The sequence below is a fragment of the Euprymna scolopes genome, chromosome 34 (genome assembly GCF_053919585.1).
Source record: "Euprymna scolopes isolate OS-2025 chromosome 34, ASM5391958v1, whole genome shotgun sequence".
Lineage (NCBI taxonomy): Eukaryota > Metazoa > Mollusca > Cephalopoda > Sepiida > Sepiolidae > Euprymna > Euprymna scolopes.
This window is the reverse complement of record NC_136515.1, coordinates 35,150,983-35,175,018: the sequence shown is the minus strand read 5'-3', so window position 1 is coordinate 35,175,018 and position 24,036 is coordinate 35,150,983. Positions and strand designations below refer to the sequence as shown.

General features: G+C 38.7%; 2 protein-coding genes across 10 annotated transcripts in view; both read left to right on the top strand.

Moving 5' to 3' along the window:
* Positions 1-18,981: 18,981 nt before the first annotated feature.
* LOC145259232 (uncharacterized) lies at positions 18,982-19,548 on the top strand. Its single transcript, XM_080117073.1, has one exon. The coding sequence runs from the start codon at positions 18,982-18,984 to the stop codon at positions 19,546-19,548; it is 567 nt and encodes a 188-aa protein (XP_079973199.1).
* A 1,646-nt stretch (positions 19,549-21,194) lies between these two features.
* Positions 21,195-24,036, top strand: part of LOC145259173 (homeobox-containing protein 1-like) — a 294,675-nt gene continuing 291,833 nt past the window's right edge. For 4 of the 9 annotated variants that reach the window (XM_080116930.1, XM_080116927.1, XM_080116924.1 and 1 more), the window contains exon 1: positions 22,441-22,556. Coding sequence is in view for 5 of the 9 variants with exons in the window: in XM_080116926.1 (XP_079973052.1) it covers positions 22,545-22,556 (12 nt within the window). In the remaining 4 variants the exon portion in view is untranslated. Of the gene's footprint in view, positions 22,557-24,036 lie in introns of all 9 variants that reach the window. The other 5 variants (XM_080116925.1, XM_080116922.1, XM_080116920.1 and 2 more) reach the window with 2 other exon arrangements.

The window sequence follows — 24,036 nt, the reverse complement described above, 5'->3', positions numbered from 1 at the left end:
TCATTACAAGCCCCAGTGAAGTTAGGAGTCATCTCAACAACTCTGAGTTTTCTTTGACCTCACGATTGACCTGAAATGCATTACCTCTCAATGCCATACAACATAGTTTCAGATTAGTGGATTCACTCGAGTGTCCCTGTTGCTGAACTTTGGCAGAAGATATGCTGGGACATGTTTTTTTTGAATGCAGCGAACTCCAATGGTACTGGGGGTATGTCAACAAGTGATGTCTTGTATCGATTTTGAGCATCCTTACCCACTGAACATTATCCAGATTGTCAGGCCACCATGGGACCTGGAAAAATGGATGGTATTTCTTGTGGTCCCAGCCGTAACATGGATGGTGGTGTGGACATCACATCTGAATGAGAACTGAAGAGTTGAATCTTTTACTGATCGCATTCTTCAAGCACCAATTGAAGGTCAAGATCAAATGTGATAGGAAAAGATTACATTCTGTGGTCTTTGAAAGAAAATGGATAAAAGTAGCGAGAAGAGTTAAGTTTGAGTATGTGTTCTTTGCTTGAGCATGGCACACATGATTCCTAGTCCTGTCAGGCCCCATCCCCTGAAATAAGCCTTTTAGTTTCTTAGCTAGTCGAGTGAATGGCCCCCTCCTAATTGGAAACCTCCAAGATGCCCACCCCCAATTTTTCCTTTTCACTTCTGACCTCCTCCAAATTGCACCCATCTTAGAAGGGCATCACATACTCTCTAACTCCTCCACTCTATTTTTTCTATTCCTATTTAGATTTCAACCCCACTCAGAGATTGGCTTGCTTGTTTTCAGTTCCAAACATGCTGGAAAACAGTGGACGGTCTACCAGTCAGAAAGTGTAGGGAGGGTCTTACTAACACCTGTTTGTCACCTATTGCTTTTTTTCCACCCACCATATGTAATGAAATTATTGTATATTAACAACTTTTTATTTATGTATATATTAATAATAATGAAAAAAAAATCGATTTGACAATTTTTAAGAAGGACGATCCCTGGAGTGAATGTAGTATTATGGTGACTGGATCCTAGCTAGGAAAACACGAACAGTCCTTAAGTAGAGTGACAAGGATGACCACAGACACTCATCTCCCCCAATTTTGAATGGCCTCGTGCCTAATTTGTTTTTTGATTATTTTATGCTTATTATAAAATTTTCTAAAATGAATGATTTTTTCAAAGAAGGAACAGATATTAAATTAATATTAGCTGACTCAATGAATCAAACAAGCATTCCTGGTAATCTCCAGTTGTGTAGATACACGACTGGAGATTACAAGATGGCACTCTTTTTTGTAATCATATAAAGTACCGTTTATTCCTTGGCAGTTTTTCCTGTTTTTATTTTTAGTTTCTTTTACTTTAACTTTTGGATTTCTTATCCTCATTTTTAGGAAGTTTGGCAAAAGAGTATTCCCACGAAAATTTGTATATTTTTATATTTTCAAATTATTCATTATTTATGTTTCTGAATTTTTGAGATGAGGATTGATAATTTGAATTATTGGGATTATTCGAACTACTGTTCTCATCTAGAGTGTTATTCACACAACGTTTCTGATCTTCTTCAGATGTATTTTGTCAAACTCAAGAATCTTTCTACCAAACATGAAATTTTGAACAGAACCCGACAGGATAGCATGCTGTTGTTCTTCTGTTAACGTAACTAAATAGAAGTCTACTTAAGACAATTGTATCATTCATATCGACTACAAAGACGCTTTATTATTATATCATTATTACATTACTCCCCATTTTCATCTCTAGATACTCTCTGATCTCATTCCTGGTATTCCTTTTTTGATACTCCCTGGTCACACGTTTTGATAATTATCATTCTAATGTCTTGATACTTCTTATTAACTTGTATTAATACTCCTTATTCATACGTTTTGATAATTATCATTCTAATGTCTTGATACTTCTTATTAACTTGTATTAATACTCCTTATTCATACGTTTTGATAATTATCATTCTAATGTCTTGATACTTCTTATTAACTTGTATTAATACTCCTTATTCATACGTTTTGATAATTCCCATTCTCATGTTCTGATACTCCTTATTAACATGTTTGGATACGATACTCCTTATTCACATGATTTAATAAATCTTATTCTCATGTTTGGATACTTTTTCATTCTCATTTACTGATTAAAATATCTAGATTTATTTGCTTTCACCATTGAATTGCTTTTCCATTTAATACTCTCTTTATTCTCATGCTTTGATGTGTGTCACTCTGCTTTTTTTATTTTATGGTTGTATGCATATGTGAATGTATGTGTGTGGGTGTGGTTAGAGGGAACCCTAAATAATGTAGAAAAAAAAAGAAAGAAAATAGAAAGGAAAGGCAATACAAGGAGAGAAATGTGGTTTTATAATAATGGTGTCACCAAACTAATATATTTTTATGATTATTTACAGCATAATGAAAGAAAAAAAAAGTAGGTCATTACTCGGGTAAAATAGACATTTATGCAGAATGAAATTCCTATGATGACTATCATTCTTAAAGGCATTACGAAACTACAAATTATAAAGTGACATCTATATAAAATTTTGCTTGTTTCTTTCCTTAGTTAGTCCCAGTGCCGTGCTTAGCCCCCCCCCCCACCTGCAGAATGCGTTTTGCGGCCCCAACACACTATTTTGTGTCAATGACAAAAAGGAAGAAATCACAAAGTTGGTGTCTTAAAGACAAAACGTTTTCACAACTTTTAACTACTTTCAGTATTCATTAGCTATTTTTATAGCAATTTCAGTGCATATCAACTCTCAATTTTCTGCAAGTTTTTTAAATGAATTAAAAAAAAAACACAAAAGTATTTTGCTACAGAAAATTTGAAATACTGTCAAAAATTAGACTTCTGGAGTTTATTTGAAAAATGAAAAGATAGTGTCAGAAAGTGTTGCTATCGAGGAGGAAAGAAAAAAAACAATTTAATTCAAAACAATATTAGTAGTATCTGAATGTTGCTAAAAGTAACCAAGTCATTTTAAAATGTTACAATGTAGGAGAAAGTCATGAAGTGCTAAAAGACCCCTACACACCCACTAAGATTCGATAAACACAAACTTTATCACTTATAATACAAGTTTGTTTTTTTTTTGTTTTTTTTTTCGATTCATGCAATTGTTGGTGCTAGTTTGAACCTTAAACAAAACAAACAAATATCCTATACTTTTATAACATTATAAAATGTTATTTTTCATTTCCCGATTATCTGATTAGACAATATTTTACTTCAAAGATAATTTATGCACTGCGACCTTCTGTCACAGGTTCATTGAATGATGCGGTTATGTTGTTGCCGAGGGGTGAGAGGTGTAAAGGTTCTAATCGAACATACAACTAATAAAGTAGACACAAGACAAGGAATGTGACAGCAATAGCAAAGAAAGATGACACAAACGATCGGATATCGTGTTTTATTGTTTGCTAAGAAAAGGGTAAAATATACAGCAATGGATTCAGGACCAATCAGAATGAGAACGGGCGTCTCACGGTGTTAAAATTACTGCGTCCCTGGGGTAGAATGATGTACCTCTGGTGTGTCTGAATCATATAGATGGGATCTGATGCTAGAACTGGTAGCTAGATGTCAGTTGGCACTGGAACAGGTAGCTGGACGGATCAAGTAGCTGGACGTTAGTGGGCACTAGAACATGGTAGCTGGTGAGGAATGAGCTGGAGGCTGCAGAAGCTGGGGAGCCGTTGGAGTGAGATGGAAGTGCTGGTCGCTGCATGAGTAAGCTGGAGTCACTGGAAGCTGTAGGGGTGAACTGGAAGCGGCAAGAGTAAGCTGGATAGCCACAGGAGTGAACTGGAGTTGCTGGAAGCTGCAGGAGTAAATTAGAGTCGCTTGAATCTGCAGGAGTGAACTGGGGGGGGGGGGGGCTGCAGGAGTAAGCTGGATAGCCACAGGAGTGAACTGGAGTTGCTGGAAGCTGCAGGAGTAAATTAGAGTCGCTTGAATCTGCAGGAGTGAACTGGGGGGGGGCTGCAGGAGTAAGCTGGATAGCCACAGGAGTGAACTGGAGTTGCTGGAAGCTGCAGGAGTAAATTAGAGTCGCTTGAATCTGCAGGAGTGAGCTGGAGGGGGGCTGCAGGAGTAAGCTGGAGTTGCTGGAAACTGCATGAACTGGAGTGTCAGGCTGTGAAGGAGGGAGTTCCAGGAAGCAGGCAGCAAGACCAAGAGTCAAGTCAGGTTAGAAGTGCTCCTAACTTCTGAACTAAACTCAAGATTTGCTGTGAAAGCTGCTAGCTTTATCGAGAATTGTTTGTACTATAGTCTCCACGGCCAGTGATGGGGCTACTAAATAATAAATGACTATAATCAATTTCACACCATATTACCCACAGTTATGGTGTTTATTAACTGCATTTATTTTAATCTTGGTTCGAAATAATAGTCTTTTGTTTTTGTTTAATTTGTGAAAGATGAAGTTTTTGTGTTTTCTCTTTGTTGTTTGAAAACGGTCGTTGCTATTAGTTGGAAAACTACAACAATTTCATAAATCCGTTAACAATAAAAAATAAAAACAAATGTCACAATCTAATATATCAGCGACTGGAAAGCAGAAACAGACAAAAACAGACATGGAAGCAACTAAAAAAATGTTTCTCGGTTCAAATAAAGATAACTTTGTCCTTTATTTATGTTAAACATGGAAGTCACTTGGATGGTAAATAATGAAAAGGCAAACAGGTCTTTTTAGGTGCATCATTATTTGTATTCTCTTGGATGATAAATAAAAAAGCAGATAAAAATATTTTTATTATATACTACATGTTAATTTGTATGTGTGTTGTGTACTGAAATGCATGTGAGTACTTAAATTAATGGTTCATGAAATATTTTTAAAGTCTGTGAAAATATTTACAAGAATATGCATATTTATAAAAGCATCCTTTCGATGAAAACTCCTTAAAAATGATATCAAAACAGGTTTTAAATCACACAAAAAGTTTGTGCATGCTGAAGCAACAAATACAATTGAAAGAAAACTTTAGTCAATCAAAAAAATAAAAAGATTTTACTAAAAATTACAATGAAGAAAATTTGTGCCCCTGCCAACCTTATCATTAAAATTTCACTTTTCTGGCTTTTTCTGTGGCAAGCTGCTGTATTCAATTCTCCATGTTAATTTCTCACTTTTGATGCTTATAACAGATAAGCCAACCAGTCTTTCCTGAGACATGGAGTTCCAAAGAAAGTTTTAATTAGTTTCAATTTAAAGAAAGTGCACACAAGATGCCACTGTAATTGGAAATATGGTTACAATTCTGAGTGCAACAGTGGATATAAAGTAACAAGTGTGTGTTTCTTTATATAATTTACACATTCAATAGTGGGGAATGTAATATTCTTTTTACTGTCCATGAGTTTCACGAAATTGATGATCTCTCTTAATATCGCTCTTTCAAACATCTTTTGCCAAAGCAGCGTAGCATGAGAGCAACATGTCCGAGGTTAGTGCAGCTTTCATGTTACTTGCACGACACAAAAACTCGTATTTTGATTTGAATCATTCATGTTTTCAAATCGTTCCTGAAAACTTTTTGAAATTACATCCATGAGTGGATAGAAAAGTCCTCAGCGAAATGCTTCCACCATTCTGATGATTTGACTCATCTGCCGATTCGTATCTGAAGAGACATGTTTTCTTTCTTCTTCTTTCTTAAAGATAGGCATGAGTCACTTCAAGCTCATCAATTCTCTTGCTTTAACTTCAACTTCTATGGCAATGCCATACTTGGACAGGAAGTTGATCATGCTGTCAAAAAGGCATTTTTCGGTTGTATCACATACATCAAGAAATTCAATGAAGTGTTAAAATTTCCTGCTTCACATTCTTCTGTAAATTCAACTTTCCGAAGAATAATGCATAATTGTTCTGTGTGACTGATATCAGGTGTGCAATCTAGTAGTATACACAAAGAGGAATTCGTGAGCACATTCCATTTTAGATAAGACTCACTATTCAATAATTATCAAAATAATCAAAACAAAATAATCAGAAATCAGAAATGAAAACGAGCATGTGGTCGCTACTTAATGCAGTAGTGGTATCACATGTAACAAAGCATTTCACAAAAGGGCACTGTCACTAATGTTACTAGTGTCACTAGTGTCACAGACCAAGATATAGCATTCTGTTGTTTGCTGAACCGTAACTAAATAGAAGTCTAATAAAGGCAATTGTATTCTCCATATCGACTACACATTCAATCTGTAGGTGAAAAAGAACAGTGTATGTAAAAAACAATGAATACTAGAATATGATGTAAAGTTGCAAACTGAATTTTAAACAACAATGTAGGGTGTCCTTCTGTCTCGATAAATGATGGAGAATTGCACCTGAAGGTTGTCATGTTGAGTGGGAGCAGCTGTTGTGGTTACTGAGCAAACCAATGCATGAGCAGTAGATTCTACTGCACTTCTCGCGGTATCCTCTGTCAGGCTCTGCTGATGCTGCTGATGCTGATGTTGATGTTGCCCTCTTGTGCCTATCTCTCCTCTCCTCTCACTGTTCATTTCTCCTCGCTTAGCCGGATACACTTCTTGATTTTGATCCTCCAGGATTCATTGTCGAGGTCAGCAGGGTTGACGTTGCTGGATTTTAAGTCTCTTTTGCACACATCCTTAAATCTGAGTTGTTCTTCTGCCGGCTGAGAACTTGCTATACAGGATGTCTTTGGGGATTCGGCCATCCTGCATGCAAACGACATGCCCCAGTCAATTCAGACATCTCTGGGAGAGGAGGGTAAACTTAGCAGATTTGCTTTGGCAAGAATGTCTTTGTTTGGAATGTAGTCCTGCCATGTAATGCCTAAGATCTTTCTGAGATAGCACAGGTGCAAGGCGTTTAATCTGCACTCTTGACACATGTAGAGGATCTAAGCCTCACTGCAGTAGAGTAAGACGCTGAGGACACAGGCTTGATACACCCTTGTCTTGGTGTTCATGGTCAGCATGTGGTTATTCCACACTCTCTTGGTCAGGCAGACCATGGCTGTTGTTGCTTTCCTTATGTGGGTGTTAAACACAACGTTCAATGAGAGGTTGTTGGAAATGAAGGAGTCTAGATTGGTGAAGTCGTTCACCATCTCCGGTGTGTGATCACCAATGGATATGCAGGGGATGTTGCTGACATCTTGGGCCATGACATTTGCTTTCTTGAGGTTTATTGTCAGACCAAACTTGTTGCAAGCATGGGCAAGGTGGTCAATGAGTTATTGGAGGGCTTCCTCAGAATGGACAGCTGTATCATCTGTGAGCAGCATTTCTCTGATAAGGGCCATGCAGATTTTAGTTTTGGCATGTAGACGGGCCAGGTTGAAAAATCTCCTATCTCCTCTTGTGTGAATATAGAGGCCAATTTCAGGTTCATTAAAAGTGTATAGTAGTAGAAGTGAGAAAAATATACCAAAAGATTCCAGGCAAGAACACAGCTCTGTTTCACTGATGATGGGGAAAGATTCCGAAAGTGATCCATTGAAATTGACAGAACCTCTTGTCTTCATGGTAGTAGCATGAAGATATTAAAAAGCTCTAAAAAATAAATGGTCATGAACAGACCACTAACATTTCCCAGTAGAGATCAGTAATAAACGAAACCCTCCACAAAGAGAGGAAATAATGTCTGAGAGAGTGTTCCTCTTAGGACTGAGTTAGATGATATCTCACTCCTACAGAAAAGGTTTGGAATGGTTATGCAACTCATGGGATATAAGATTTAAAGCGAAGAATGAATCTTCACTGAGTACAGCAGTTGTTAGGTAGCTGATTTTTCTTTGTTCTTCCATATTATTATCTGATTATTTGATATCTGAAATCAAACAGACCAATGAAGATGAGTTAGCTGAGGATAAAATAGTGTAGCAATAAATCTTTACCCCATGATAAAATAAACTGGCATATTTAATATGGGTTATATATTTCTTTTTCAATGTTTATTTAATGTTGAAATGACATATTAATCAGAAATTAGGAATCAACTAGAAATAAAAGTACAAGTCACAAGTCAATTAACCAGAGTGGGCCAATCGTCATTCCAACAACATAGATTTTGTTATTAAAAAGGAGTTGATATCTGTGAAGGAGGAAATGACAATACTCAAGTTGGTTTATAAGTTTACAAAATGGAACTCTGAAGTTCAAGCGACTCCAAATATTCACTCAATTTATGGAGAAGAATGCCTGAATAAATAAAGCTATAGAGTATGGTTTTAAAAATTTGGAAATTGAAATTTCACCCTTGAAGATGAAAACCGATTAGGACGTCCAGTTGTGTTTCATGAAAATAGCATGAAAGTGACATCAGTGGAAGGAGCTTTCCACATAACATGCAGCATCATTTTCAACAACTTGTAAAGGTTCTTAATCTTAAAAAATAGAGAGCCTTCTTGCGTAAATCTTGGCTTGAATGAGAGTGGAACGATGAAATTCTCACCCTAGAAAAGAGGACATGATTCCATTACTGTTCGATAAAAACTGGTTTCCTTTTTTTGTTGCAGGCCATCTACTAGTTGGCCAGTTGTGTACAAATCTCAAGAGCGATAGGAGCCTTCAATTATGTCTGAAAGTGACACAATGTTCAACAAGAGAAATTGGAGATACCCTGCTGTACAACTCATGCTCTCTACCGATCCAAGTAATTACAGCATGACCATTGCCAGCACCCTAAAAATTCATTGCTGGATTGCCACAAATAACAGGGACGGCCCAGGGTGATGAAAACAAAGTTTCCAGCCATAGTTGTGGTCTTTGGTGTCGTTTCAAGTGAAGGCTACATCTTCAAAGTCGGCTTGATATGACTGCAGATGTGCTGAAGAGTGTGGTGATCTCTTGGTGCAAGCAGGTGACTGTTATCAGACCCTGGGTGTGGAAGCAGGACTAAACAAGTCCAAAAAGACCCAGTCTTCAGAAGAAATGCTATGACTTTGCACCCTTCTCTTACTGGCTCCCTCCTCCTCCTCCTCCTCCTCCCTCGACCTGAATCTGCTGGATTACTTCATTTGGTCATATGTCCTCCCACAACATCAAAGCCAGCCTGATCGCCGAGTATTCGCTGAACTCTCGTCAGTGTTTATGGAAAAGGCATGCTCCCAGTGCCAGACTCATATTAATGCTGTAATTGAGACTGAAGGCGGCTATATTGAATACATGTAAGCTCTACTACATAATCGAGTTACCTGAATTAATTTCTTCAATAAAAGTTTTAAAATAAAGCTGTGGTGTTGTTTTCTTTAGGGCAACACTTCTATTGTTCCACCTTATATATGTTTGTTGTTTTTTGTTGTGATAACTATAAAAAGTGGAGAAATAGATAAAATAAGATGTTTTGAATGAAGTGGGTAAACACACCATTAAAGAACAAAACATATTTATTTACAGATGTTTTAAAGATATTTTGTGTTTGAAAAGATAAATAAACTCGTTTGTAGAATGCTTAAAGTGAGGAGACTGAATTAGTTTAAGAAGTGTGTATATATATTTAAGTTTGTGTTCTGTGAGTGTGAAAATACATGTGACAGTATGTGTAAGTTCAGTAAGCACCGTAGACAGTGGGATAGAATGTGCATGCAGTTACATGTGAATGACTTCAATAGGTTATGTGCATATATACTACCATTTGTTAGTGTGTATTGTTAGTGTGTATGATGTGTGTGTGGTGCAAGAAGAGTCTGTTATTAGGGTCATTGTAATTGTAAAGCCGGGAGGCAGAAATGTAGCCCTCTCTCCAATGTTTGTCATTTTCTCTTGCTTATTCTGTTTGTCAACAGATCTAGGAGTAAATTTTGATTAAGAGTGCAAAGAATAATTTTGGCATGTGGACGTATTTGTAAACACATCATGTGACTGCCATTTTTACAATTTCTTTTTAATCTGGAGCCAGTTTTTGCACAAAAAAACGTGATTGCTTCTTTAGAATTTGTTTTTTGAGTTTTTATGTTTTCATTCGTGCAATTAGGCAATAAATAAATGATACTGGAAGACATGTCAAACCTATTTGTCTGCAGATTATTTTTCAAAACTTTTGTTTACCCCAAGCAAAACATATTGCCACTGAAGTGTAAGGAGCTACTGTGATAGGATTCAGATTCATAAGGGGGCAATTTGGGTGGAGAATTGGGCAGCAATATATTTGTTCATGCTACATTTAAATTTCTGCATTTAGTATGGTCAGGGAAACAAAGAGCAAGGGGGTAATTAAAAAAAACAAGTGCTTTGAAGAAAGAAGCTATTACAGTAGAAAATGTTTCAGCATCTAGGAACCTCTACAGTGACAGATGGGATTTTGTTGATAGTTAAATAAGTTGGAGGGAGGTATTTATTTGTATTTGGGAGTATATGTGTAATCAATTTATTGGAGCACATTCCATGGAAGTACTTGTAAAACAAGCATAGAGATAGAACATTGCAATGATATGACTGCAGTTGGAGCTTGGCAGATAGTGCATGACCTATTAGCTGCCACTTCTTGAGGAGGAGGGAGAGGCTGGTGGTTAATGCACTCGCCTAAATGTAGCAACAATTCTCCATACACAGACAAATGGTGGCTTCATAGCGATACTGGCAGGTGTAAGGTTTTCTAGCTCAGTAGAGGAAGTTTACTTTCTTTGCAGCAAGCTTGGTAGCATCTTCTATGTACTTATTCAAATTCATGTTATCCAAGAATATTAGTATAAGAAGTTTCAATGTGAGACTCTCAGGTGGGATGCTATCGACCATGACAAAAGGTTTCTTATAGTTGGTAAAGGAGTTTTATCTTAATAACATCAAATGTGAACATTCATTTTTGGTCCAATTCTACTAGATTGGAGATTATTTTTTTAATGATTCAGCAGTTGCCCTGCATATGTGGGCATTCGATTTTCCTTTTTTTCATCTGCAAATACACTCATCTCAGATACAATTGAATTACCGAGTCGTTTATGAAATCAGATTGTTATTTCAACTTATGTTGAAATAGCGATCCCTGGAGCACACTGGTATTTATGTGATGTTTTTTGGATGTACGGCCATCAAGAACAACTTCAATCTTTATTTTAGCTAAGAAGGATGTGATTATGTGAAAATATTCATCCAGTAATATCATACAAGTTGATTTTCCAGGCCTTCATGTGATACCTTGTCGAAGGCCTTGGAGATATCTCATGTTATCATCTTAGCTTTTCAAGGCACTCAATTAATTGATTAATGATTCAAACATAAAGCAAAGAGTAGAAGGAAGCTTATGGGGCAATAAATTCCTTTCACCAGAGTCCTTGTACTCTGGACATTTTCTTGGCATCAGTGAAACAGGATTATGCAAGGGATTACTTACAGAGTTTGGAGAGAACAAGAATCTGATCAGCACTACTACAGCAGGGAAAGGATCTTCTATGCATACTTTGGAAAGTATCAAGGCTTTTTATGATATCCAGGACATTGAAAGGATTAAATCATTTAATGCGGTTTTCTTCTGTAGTTGAAAATTGGGGGAGGAGTGATTTGCAGAGTTCAAAATGGAGCTTTTGACAAACTTGTGGGCAAGCAATTCAGCCTTGTGTGCTGTGAAAACGATCTCGTGGTGGTTAGTGGGGGAACTGTTCATTACTAAATATTCACCACACTATTATAGATTTTCCAGAAATTGCGACTTCCTAATTTCTGTGATGCAATGTAATTTCTAGTAATATCAGTCTACTTATTCTTAGTTGTGACTATTACACTCTTACAGTGATTTTATGATGTCACAATTTTTGCCTATTTTTAGATGACTTATGGTCAGTGAAATGGTAGAATATAGTTGCACAGGTTGAAATGAACCATTGGGTAGATTGAGGCTTGCTGTGGAATTTCCACTTGGAAACAAATGCTTTTATATCTGTCCTGACCCATTACCTCTTCTGCACACTCTCCAGCAGGGAGAGAAAAAGTTTTGCTCCAAGATGCATCTCTGATAATATCTTTAATGGATTCCCAATCAGCATATTTATAATATCTTGTTGTTTAGAATAACAATGCTTCTGTTTAGGGGTCAATCATAATTAACAGATCATCAGCATTCCCAAGTGAGTTATAGGCATCTGTCACACGAGCCTTGGGAATAGGTTGAGAAGTAACGTTTGTTATTTCTGATGATCTAAAAGGTGGCACAGGAAGGTGACAGTATTAGGGAATTGGTAATAGAGAAGCGATGTGTCAATCATTGTCATGGAAAGTAAAGTAATCAAATACATAAATGTGGTTTGAGTTGTCCCCCTTTGCAAATTGGCTGTTTGGAGAGATGGCTCTGGTTGATAGTCAATTTGCATAAGTGGAGAAATGGGCAGCATATAAACGGTACTTTTTTTTAAGCAGGAGCGAAGAGTGCAGAGAGTGAAACGACGGTTAGAAGAAGTGATGGTGAATTCTTTTTGTGACGGTGAATTATTTTTGGACGTTGAAGAGCTCAACCTTTTGAAAGGAACAGCTGTGTCTTATATATTTTTTTTTAATTTCTTTTTTTTCTACTTCACCACAAGCTATTTCGGCGGGAACTATGGAAGCAAAGAGGATCAGCAGTGAAATGCTTAAGACGTTCTCTGGAGAGGGAGATGTTATAACCTGGCTGACCAAGGTTAAACTTGTCGCTAAGTTGCGGAACATCGTGGATGTAGCCAGTTTGATACTGCTGTATCTTGATGGTGATGCTCTGGCCCTATATCTGGAGATGCAGGAGGAGGATCGACTGTGTTGACGCCATTGAGGAAAAGTTGAAGGAAGCATTTACCGAAGGACCGTTTGTGGCATATGGCAAACTAAGTCGTATGGTGTGGACCGGAGAGCCTGTCGATGTTTACGCCAACAATATCAGGAGGTTGATGGGACTAGCAGGATTCAATGGAGGAGGCCGTTGACAGATGGTTAAGATGGTCTTTATCAATGGCTTTCCGGACCATATTTCTATAGCTCTGCAGCAACTGCCCGGTGTAAATACTATGGAGGTGGCGGAGTTGATTACACAGGCTAGGGTATGTCACCACAAGTAGAGGTGACCCTAAATAGACGAAGTGCAAAAGCCCTTGTCGACACGGGCTGCACTTCAACAATTGTCACCAAAGACATGGTTGACACATGCAATGGAACCAGCAGCATTATGGCAGTTGACGGCAGAGAGGTGAAGTGCAATGGCACAAGTATCGTTCGGTTGATGGTACGTGGGATGTCACGAACAATCCAGGCGATTGTTATTAACAAAATTGTCACGGGTGTCGATGTGGTGCTAGGGATGGACGCAATTGCTCGACTAGGGGGTGTTACGGTATATAGGAACTCCGTGAGATTTGGAGGACATCAAGGGGCTGCAGGTGTGCAATTCGAAAAAGGTGTCACAGGAATGGCTGGGTCAGACAAAAGTTGCACGATAGAGGACCAAGATTTCTCTGCACACTTTGATGGTGAGAAATGGACAGTCAAGTGGGCATGGAAGGGAGAACTTCCCATACTGAACAACAGAGTGGAATGCTACGAGCATACATTGTGAGGAGGCACAAGAGTTGAATTTGAGAAGGAGGTGGACCGATGGATCTCAGAAAGGATTTTAAGACCATGGACGGAGAAGGTGGAAGGTGTGCTGCTGTTAATGGCGGTTGTTCAGCCCACAAAACAAAAAGTTTGGCCAGTACTAGACTTCAGGGAGCTGAATGTACACGTTGCGTGTCACACGGGAGGCGATGTGATGGACGTGTGCGGAGAGACCATGCGAGAGTGGAGGCAGATTCAGAAGGCTGCGACGATTGTGGATTTAAAATCTGCATACCTACAGATCCACATTTCACAGGAATTCTGGAAATACCAGCTGGTCAGATACAAGGGCCGAACGTACTGCCTGACTAGGTTGGGTTTTGGCCTGAATTCTGCACCAAAAATCATGGCAGCGATCCTCAAAACGGTGCTAAGCAAAGAGGACAAAGTCAGAAGAGCCACCAGCTCCTACATTGATGATATTTTGGTGGATGAGACGGTAACAACTGCGGAGGACGTAGTAAAACACCTCAACAGCTTTGGGCTAATTGCAAAACGCCCGGAATCGTTGGAGGGAGGAGCTGTGTTAGGGCTCCAACTAAGAAAGGACCAGATAGGACGGTTAGTGTTCCAGAGGGGAAATGAGATCCCGGAGGTGTCGGAAACTCTTCTCAATATGCGGAAGACTGGTGGGCCATTACCCTATTGCAGGATGGCTACGGACTGCATGTAGTTATATCAAAAGGCTAGCTAGTGGAGCGAAGTGGGAGGATGGAGTTGATAAAGAGACTGTGGACATTATGAGAGAGATTATTGAAGAGGTGAAGAGGGAGGATCCAGTGAGAGGTGTTTGGCATGTACCCAACAGTGCAGAAGGTGTTGTGTCGTGTGATGCAAGCTGTATAGCAGTGGGGGTCACCTTGGAGATAGGTGGTGTTACTGCAGAAGATGCTGCTTGGTTGCGGAAGAAGGACGACGTGGCTCACATAAATGTGGCGGAACTGGATGCGGTTATGAAGGGCATCAACTTAGCCTTGAAATGGGGGCTACAGAATGTTGAGGTGAGGACCGACTCAGCCACTGTGTTCTCTTGGATCCAGTCCGAAACTACAGGAGAAAGGAGGGTGAAGACAAAAGGCGCTGCCGAGATGTTAGTAAAGCGTCGATTGATGATGTTAAGGGAGCTGATTAGGGAATTTGATCTTCAACTTAGGGTCACTATCGTTCCTTCAGTGAAGACCAGAGCAGATGTGATGACGAGGGTGCGGAAGACCTGGCTAAAGGCGCCGAATGAGGCGGCTGTTGCAATATGTTGTTTGAATGAAGACACTCTGAAGGATTTGCATGACATGCCCCATTTTGGAGTGGATAGAACCTTGTTCTTAGCCAGGAAGGTGGACCCCAGAATCACAAAGGAGGCCGTTAGGACAGTGGTTGAGAGATGCAGCCGGTGTCAATCAATCGACCCTGCGCCGAGTAGACACGAAGCTGGTGAGGTTCAGGTGGCAGAGAACTGGAGCAGGTTGGCGATAGACGTAACGCACTATCGACAGAGGCCGTATCTGTCAATGGTCGACTGTGGACCAGGAAGAGTAGCCATTTGGAGGGAGATCAAGGCGGAAAATGCAGGTGAAATTGCAAAGGTCTTGGAAGAGGTGTTTTTGGAGAGGGGTCCAGTGACGGAAGTGCTAATGGACAATGGAACTGCCTTTCGCTCAGCTGCCATGGAGAATGTGTTGGATAAGTGGGGAGTGCGGCGCTATTTCAGGGCTGCATATAGACCAGGCGGAAATGGAATTGTGGAGCGGCATCACAGGACCATTAAGGCTATAGCTGAAAGGGGCCAAATTTTGCCGCCAGAAGCTGTCTTCTGGTATAATATGGCTCCAAAGTCAGGGCAAAAAGTGGAGTCAGTGCCGCAGAGGACAGTCTTCAAGTACGAGTGGCGGCATCTCCGAACTGCACAGGTATCCACGGAGGAAGGCAAGAAGCAAGCGACTGTGCGAGTGGGAGAGGAAGTGTGGATCAAACCACCTGATGCTCGCTGTACCATACACTGGGGGAGGGACATTGTGACAAGTGTCCAGTCCCCGAACAATGTATCTATCGACGGCATCCCTCGACACATCCTTGATGTGCGGCCGGTAGTGGTGTCATCAGAGGAAGATAGCGACGTCGAGCCAAGTAGCAACATTCACAAAGAGGCTCCGCGGAGATCGCAGCGAGAGAGACGACTGCCATGTTGGTCGAGCGACTACGCGATGGGTTGACATGTGATGATCGTGTAGATCAAGGGGGCGTGTGATTTGAGTTGTCCCCCTTTGCAAATTTGCTGTTTGGAAAAATGGAAAACTAGATGGCTCTGGTTGATAGTCAATTTGCATAAGTGGAGAAATGGACAACATATAAACGGTACTTTTTTTTAAGCCAGAGCGAAGAGCGCAGAGAGTGAAACGATGGTTGGAAGAAGTGACGGTGAATTCTTTTTGTGACGGTGAATTATTTTTGGACGTTGAAGAGCTCAACCTTTTGGAAGGAACAGCTGTGTCTTATATATTTTTTTAAAATTTCTTTTTTTTTTCCTTCACCACAAGAAATTTGGGCGCTCACATATGAGGAGAGTTTTGTACCAATAGTATTGAAGATGTCGTCGATTAGGGCTTAGTTCTAAGTGTTATACAAGATGTAGCCCTAGAAAAGATGACATGATTCCATTTCTATTTGATGAAAACTGTTTTTTTTTGTTGTTGTAAGCCATCTACTAGTTGGCCAGTTGTGTACAAATTCCAAGAGTGATAGGAGCCTTCAATCATGTCTGAAAGTGACACAATGTTCAACAAGCGAGATCGGAGATGCGCCACTGTACAAATCATGCTCTCTACTGATCCAAGTTATGACAACAGGACCATTGCCAGCATTCTCAAATGCATTGCTGGATTGCCACGAATAACAGGGACATGCCCAGGGTGATGAAAACTAAATTTCCGGTCATGGTTATGGTCTTTGGTGTGGTTTCAAGTGAGGGTCACATCATGCCAGCTCACATCTTCAAAGTCGGCTTGAAAGTCAACACCAAAGTGTACCTGGATGTGCTGAAGAGTGAGGTGATCCCCTCGTGCAATCAGGTGGTTGCTAGCAGACCCTGGGTGTATCAGCAGGACTTGGTGGTGGCCCACAAGTCCAAAGAGTCCCTAGCTTCGCTTCAGAAGAACTGCTATGACTTTGTACCCTTCTCTCACTGGCCTCTCTCCTCCCCCGACCTGAACCCACTGGATCTCCCACAACACCAAAGCCAGCCTGATCACCGCCATCTGCCGAGTAATCGAAGTTTGTGGGAAAGACATGCTCCCAATTCCAGACCCATATCAATGCGGTGATTGAGGCTGAAGGTGGTTGCATTGAATAGATATCAGCTCTACTACATAATTAAGTTACCTGAATTGATTTTTTCAATAAATGTTTTAAAATAAAACTGTATTGTTGTTTTCTTTAGGGCAACACTTTTATTGGCCCTTTTTGAATATTGGAACCCTACACCAGTAAGTAGAGATTATGTTAACTAGTGTGAATTTCGGTAAGGTTTACATATTATATGTCAAGATAACCTGGCGACAAATGGAAATATACCCAGCTGCATCTGGTATGATTGAAGCAGGGGTCAAGGATTAGTTTCCTAGAAAAAATGTGCTAGAAATGCAGGGGTTGATATGACATACAGATGATGTCATGTGTTCGGGGGACAGAATAGGGTTTCTAGTCAATCAGGAGTAAGGACAGACGACATGCGTCTGACAATGTAAAGAGAATCTAAATGAATGTTGCCATTTGGGAACTTGGTTAGCAAATCAAGTTAAGAAGTAATTAAAATTAAATAAGTGCAGGGCCACTTTTCATGGATGATATAACACTACAGTCATCTTGATATCATATAATTGTTGATAGAGCAGCCGCTATTAGCTTGTGGGAACATGATGAGAATTGGCAGCGAACCGGATGTTAACGTATCCACCATGAGAGACAAAATGAAAAATCGTCTTTTGCACATGGCTCCACGCATCGCTTCCGCTTGGGAAGAAAAAATAAGACAACCACAAAATAGTTATCGACCAATGGCAGAGCTCCGCGCCTAAAATAAACACCTCAAATATCACAGTCACTGGGAGCCGATTTGCCACTATAAAACGAGGTATTTTAGGGAACCAGAAGAGAGAGGAGGAAAAAGAAGACGAAGACGCCGGGCTGCTAGTTGCTGACGAAAGAAGTCACCCACTTTCCAGTTACAAGCCAGGACATGCATCACCGACAGCAGGATGACCGGCCTACCGCTACCACATCCATCGTCCAAAAGATAAATTACGTTTACTCAATTACTGTCAATTCATATATACCTACAAACATTTTACGAACCTCCCTTCCTTGTCAATTCGTACATACCTACAAACATTTTACGAACCTTGATTCCTTGTCAATTCATACATACCTACAAACATTTTACGAACCTCCCTTCCTTGTCAATTCATACATACCTACAAACATTTTACGAACCTCCATTCCTTTTCAATTCATACATACCTACAAACATTTTACGAACCCCCATTCCTTGTCAATTCATACATACCTACAAACATTTTACGAACCTTCATTCCTTGTCAATTCATACATACCTACAAACATTTTACGAACATTCATCTCCTTTGTTAAATCACATTCCATCCTACGAACACTTTGCCTCTCCTAATACAAATTGTTGGTAGTAAATAAAATCGGTTCTCAACCTTCAATATTCATCTGTCTTTAATTATATGGAGTCAGAATCTACAGACTTCCAACGTTATTCATTTCATGTATTCTTTGTTGTGACCTCTATGGCATCCTTTGCTACCCCCAATACTTTTATAAAAACCCAGGCCATGAATGGTGACACCCGAACGCGAGAGGAACACGCATTTCCTTCTATACCCTAGACTGCTACAAAATGGTGAACCCGCCGACCACGATGGAATCGCACATTCGAAAAATAAATAAATAATAATAATAATAAAAGGACAGACATATTATTGCTGAAGTTACGAGAACCCATTTTTTTTTTTGCACAAAATAATTTACGTGACTAAAATAAGACATTTATCATGAACAATTATACAAACACCAACCTTCAAAAAAAAAAAAAACAGAAAAAAAAAAGAAAAAAGACGTTTAATTACATTAACAGGATGAACGGCAATCTGCTAAGATATTAAACATTTTTGTCAACCACTGAACGCGTAACCCACAAATTTCGCAATGGAGGATACTGTGTCAGCGATCTCTGTAAAGACACCGGGATTTATGCATGCTGCTGTGGACGGATGGTTCGCCATATGCGAGGCTCAATTCAAACTGAGGAACATATCCAACGAGACCACAAGATTCTATCATGTCCTCTCAAATCTTCCCCCTGGCTTGATGCACTACCCATCGTACTGCTTGGCATTAGAAACATGCCTAACGACCAAGGATTTTCCCCAGCTCCCGCAGTTACAGGGACCCAACTACTACTGCCAAAACTAATAATGAATCAAGAAAATCCAGATCTACATGGAGAAGACATAAGAAAAATGGCCAAAGAGATGCAAAAGTTGGATATGGCTCTCCTCTCAGAAGGACAGCTACATACAACACAAAAAGCATTCATACCGGAAGAGCTAAAATCAGCGACCCATGTGTGGCTTCGAAGGGATAGGATTCGAAAACCACTGGAAGCTCCATACTCTGGACCACATAGGGTCATCCAAAGGCAAAACAAGCACTTTCAAATCGAACTACCATTGGGAGATATACAAACAGTCTCAGTAGAAAGACTAAAACCAGTCAAGTTCAGTAATGCCAATAATAACAGCAACACTAACAATGAAGACATCGAACTGATGACAACAGATGACAGTATACCAGGAGACATGTCCGCTCCAACACAGGACATAGAAGACTCACCAAATGAACCTACTGTAACACGCTCAGGTAGACGTGTTCGCTTTGCGAAACACAAGGACCACGTCTACTATATATAAAGGAGGTAGGAACAAAAACTCATCCTTTTCCAAAATGTTCGTTCCTCCCCCACCCCACACTCAAAAGCATAGACTACTACTATCCACACAAAATCCTCACGGACACTCTCGGAATAGCTCTGCTATTTCGGGTGGCGATGTGTATGGGAACATGATGAGAATTGGCAGCGAACCGGATGTTAACGTATCCACCATGAGAGACAAAATGAAAAATCGTCTTTTGCACATGGCTCCACGCTTTGCTTCCGCTTGGGAAGAAAAAATAAGATAACCACAAAATAGTTATCGACCAATGGCAGAGCTTCGCGCCTAAAATAAACACCTCAAATATCACAGTCACTGGGAGCCGGTTTGCCACGAGGTATTTTAGGGAACCAGAAGAGAGAGGAGGAAAAAGAAGACGAAGACGCCGCGCTGCTAGCTGCTGACGAAAGAAGTCATCCACTTTCCAGTTACAAGCCAGGACATGCATCACCGACAGCAGGATGACCGGCCTACCCCTACCACATCCATCGTCCAAAAGATAAGTTACGTTTACGAACATTCATTCCTTGTCAAACATTTTACGAACCTTCATTCCTTGTCAATTCATACATACCTACAAACATTTTACGAACATTCATTCCTTGTTAAATCGTACATACCTCCAAACATTCTACGAACATTTCACCGTAATACAAACTGTCAGATATCTCCATCGGACAATCCATTCTTCGTTAAATCACATTCCATCCTACGAACACTTTGCCTCTTCTAATACAAACTGTTAGTAGTAAGTAAAATAGCTTCTCAACCTTCAATATTTGTCTGTCTTTAATTATATGGAGTCAGAATCCAACGTTGTTCATTTCATGTATTCTTGGTTGTGACCTCTATGGCATCCTTTCCTACCCCTTTGCCTCTTATAAAAACCGAAGCCATAAGATACACCAACAAGAGTTAGGGTACCTGTGCTATCAGTCAGAAACAGCAGTCAGACAAGCTGTCAAACTTGTAGCCTTAACCTGTCAGCATAAAATATCAACTTTGACAATTCATAATGTATCCATTGTTTTAACAGTGAAATTTTAATTATTTTTTATAAAATAAAAAGTTAATCAAGTAAAATGGTCCGGATGCAAATATGATATATACATATTATATAGTTTCATTAGACATTCTCACTTATTCAATTTAAGAATATTAAAATCTGGACAGAACTAATAGGATGACTAATAATTATTAATATAAATTCATTAAACTTGACATCAAAGCAAAACAAATCTAAAACAATTCTCAAGATTCTAAATTAATATTTATTTATATTTAATAAATTTTTCATTAAAATATATGCAGAATGTAAAATTAATATTTTCCTCGCCTGCAAAAATTATTTAATCTTTTTCATTTTAGAATTGTGAGCTTAATACAACATCATAGTTAAGCATTTTTAGTATCAGAGAGAGAGAGAGAGAGAGAGAGAGAGAGAGAGAGAGAGAGAGAGAGAGAGGGGGGGAGGGAGTATTATTAATAATGTACTGCCATTAATATTTACATATAAAAACGACAAAATTAATATGGAAAATATATGCATCATCAGCATTTTTATAAACTGTATCCATACTGATTTAAATTTTGATATGTTAATTTATGGTTGCTTTTGTTTTAGTTTATTGGCGTTTTATTAATAAAAAGGACATTTAAAGAATTTAAAGAAGCAACTAACCTAGGACGAATATAACAAAAAACTGTTCATTAACGAGAGAGAGAGAGAGAGAGAGAGAGAGAGAGAGAGAGAGGGGGGGGCATGTAGGTGTGTGTGTAACAACACCAGTATTTACTGCTACGCCACCAATTTGTTATTTTTTTTTTGTTTTACGCGAATAAATGTTTACTTTGTTTTGTTGAGATGGAAATTTAGTTTTTGTACATCGTTCTGTTTGCAAAACGTATTTGTCTTCTTTTATAAAAACAAAAAGAAGGTGACATACATTTTTGAAGTGAAGTGTATTTTAACTAAGTACTTTAATATAAAAAAGACAAAAAAAAAAAAGAAAAGAAAGGATGAAATTGGCATAAGAGGACTGCTTATACTACTAACTTGTACGCAACACGCATCGGGGCAGTTGCGCGGAAAAAAATCTGTGCTTTTTAGAACTGGAAAAAAGTGTCGGAACTCAATACCAGGAAGAAACACTAGCTAAAAGTGCACGGACATTTAGGAGAGAAGTCCCCCTTAAAAGTACAAATATACTTTCGTTGGACAAGAAAAAAAAAAAAAAAAAGAAAAAAAAAAAAAAGAAAAAAAAAAAAAAAGAGAGAGAGAGAAGAGGGGAAAAAAAACTTGATCTTATTTAGTTACTAAAACATTGAATGCGTGTGAGAACTTGGGCCCCGATTGGTTAATCATGGCTGTTATATCAACTCCCTCGGACAAGTTAAGATAAACCGGGTGACTGTTTTCAAGGATCTCTTTTACATTTTCACACTAGAAACCTTATGAAGATATTTTTCAAATAATATATAAAAACTTGGTAACTTTTGGAACCGAAAAAATAGTGATCTTCGCCATGAATAAGTCAGACCTCGAACAGATCTGACCTCGCTTTTCCAAATGCCTCCCCCTGCAACAGTAAAATGGCCGTCTGTGAACGCTTTGCCGCTAAACCAAGTTCTCTTATTTTCGTTTTTTCGATAGTCCCAAGCGTTGTACGAGAAAAATAAAGTTATGGAAGATCGTTGGGAGTCTCTGCTATTGATCTAAACCTCTGATACTGATATAAGTGTTGTAGGTGTGGTGTAAAACTGGCCGTAAGAAGGGGTCCCCCCTATCCTCGGCAAGACCCAGATTTTTTCCCCTGCAGTCTTTAGTTTTAACCTATCATTAACCGAAGCTGATTTATTATGTGGGTCACTCTTAACATTATTATTAAACCAACATGGCGGAGTGCTAACGTGGAGAGGTAGTAAAATTGGAACGGCGTGAATGCGCAGCTTTTTCTGGGTCCCATCAAGCTATGACAGCAAAGGTGAGTGTTTTTGGTACCGGTCGAAAGGGTTGCCGGGGTGGACCATGGGGGACAGTGGGTTAGTGCCACCAGTCGCACTTTGGATGTCGTCTTTTTTTTTTTTTTTTTTTTTTGGTCACTGTACTTTTCACGGGCACCTCTTCCTTTCAATCCGCAACAACTCCTCTTCCCTCACAAAGGAATTATAACAACCTTCTTTTACTACACTTCCAGCAACAAAAAAATAACGCTACGTTTTATTATTATTGGAATAAAAAAAAAAAATACATATATATATTTACAAAATCGAGCTTTTTGAAATGGACACATGCTTGACAAAAATAAGTTAGCTGTTCAATTTTATTCATTTTTTTTATAATCTTAAATTTAAAGTTGAAATTTAAAGTTACACAAAAAATTAAATTGAAACATTTTTTTCTTGAAAATGGCACTGACTTTTTTTATGAGATTATTTTTAAAAGTAAAGCACAATTTATTAAAATTTTATTAAATATTTAAAAATTGATTGATAAATTAATTACTTAACGTCTTAACATTTATTTTAGACTTGTTGGCAATCTAGTGTATTTTCTTTTCTCCTTTTTCTTGCCCATATTTCTTTTGTTTTTATTCGTTATGACAATGCACAAATCACTTTTTTGTGTTACGGTATCCATCCCAATTCAATACGTTAGGCTTAAAATGAATTGAAATTAAATTAAAATCGTCTTTTCCACCGTTCATCGATGATCGATCAGCAAGGAATAAATACCGCTGTTCTGGCGTTATTTGTGTACTTTTTAAAATTCAAATGGTAATTAAAAATATTTAATAGTGTTCCTGTTTTGTTGCTTGTGTACTACTGTACCCATTTATTTGTTCATGCACTGTAACTAAACTGACTCTGCTTTCTCATCTATCCCCCTTTCATTCACCCGAAAATAACGAAGTGTCACTTTAATTTCAAAGAAAAAACAATAGAAATAGGGATTCGGTTAGATCGTCTATTTCATTCAGTTATCTATTTCAAGAAAGAAAGAAAAGAAATAGGATCGAAACGGAGGTGAATCGGTACAGGGAATTACCTATAACAGTGAAAGTAGTAGCTTAAAGTTACTGAGAAAAGCGCAACCTTACATCGACGGGTATCTTGCACTTTTAGTTGACGGTTTTGTACGGCCCGCGAACTGCATTCGTTACTATAAAACGCGCGTACGGCTTCCTATCCATTCATAAAAACTACTATCTTTTTTTTTTTTTTTTAAACAAGCGAACATGTTTTTACTATGACTCATATCGCAATCTAATATTAATGCGTATTTTTTTGTCGTTTTCAAATTAAAATAATAAAAAATACTCCCTTTTAAGGGAGATCCATTAAAATGTATTATCAGTTTTTATCTAGTCGTTTCTTTAAAAAAAAAAAATGTCAGCGAGTTGTTTACTATTTTCTTAACATGCCCATGTTCGTCCTAAACTAGATGCAAATTAAAATCTTTAG

Coding starts and splice junctions, on each gene's coding strand:
- LOC145259232 (XM_080117073.1), top strand. CDS start 18,982: ATGCCTAACGACCAAGGATTTTCCCCAGCTCCCGCAGTTACAGGGACC.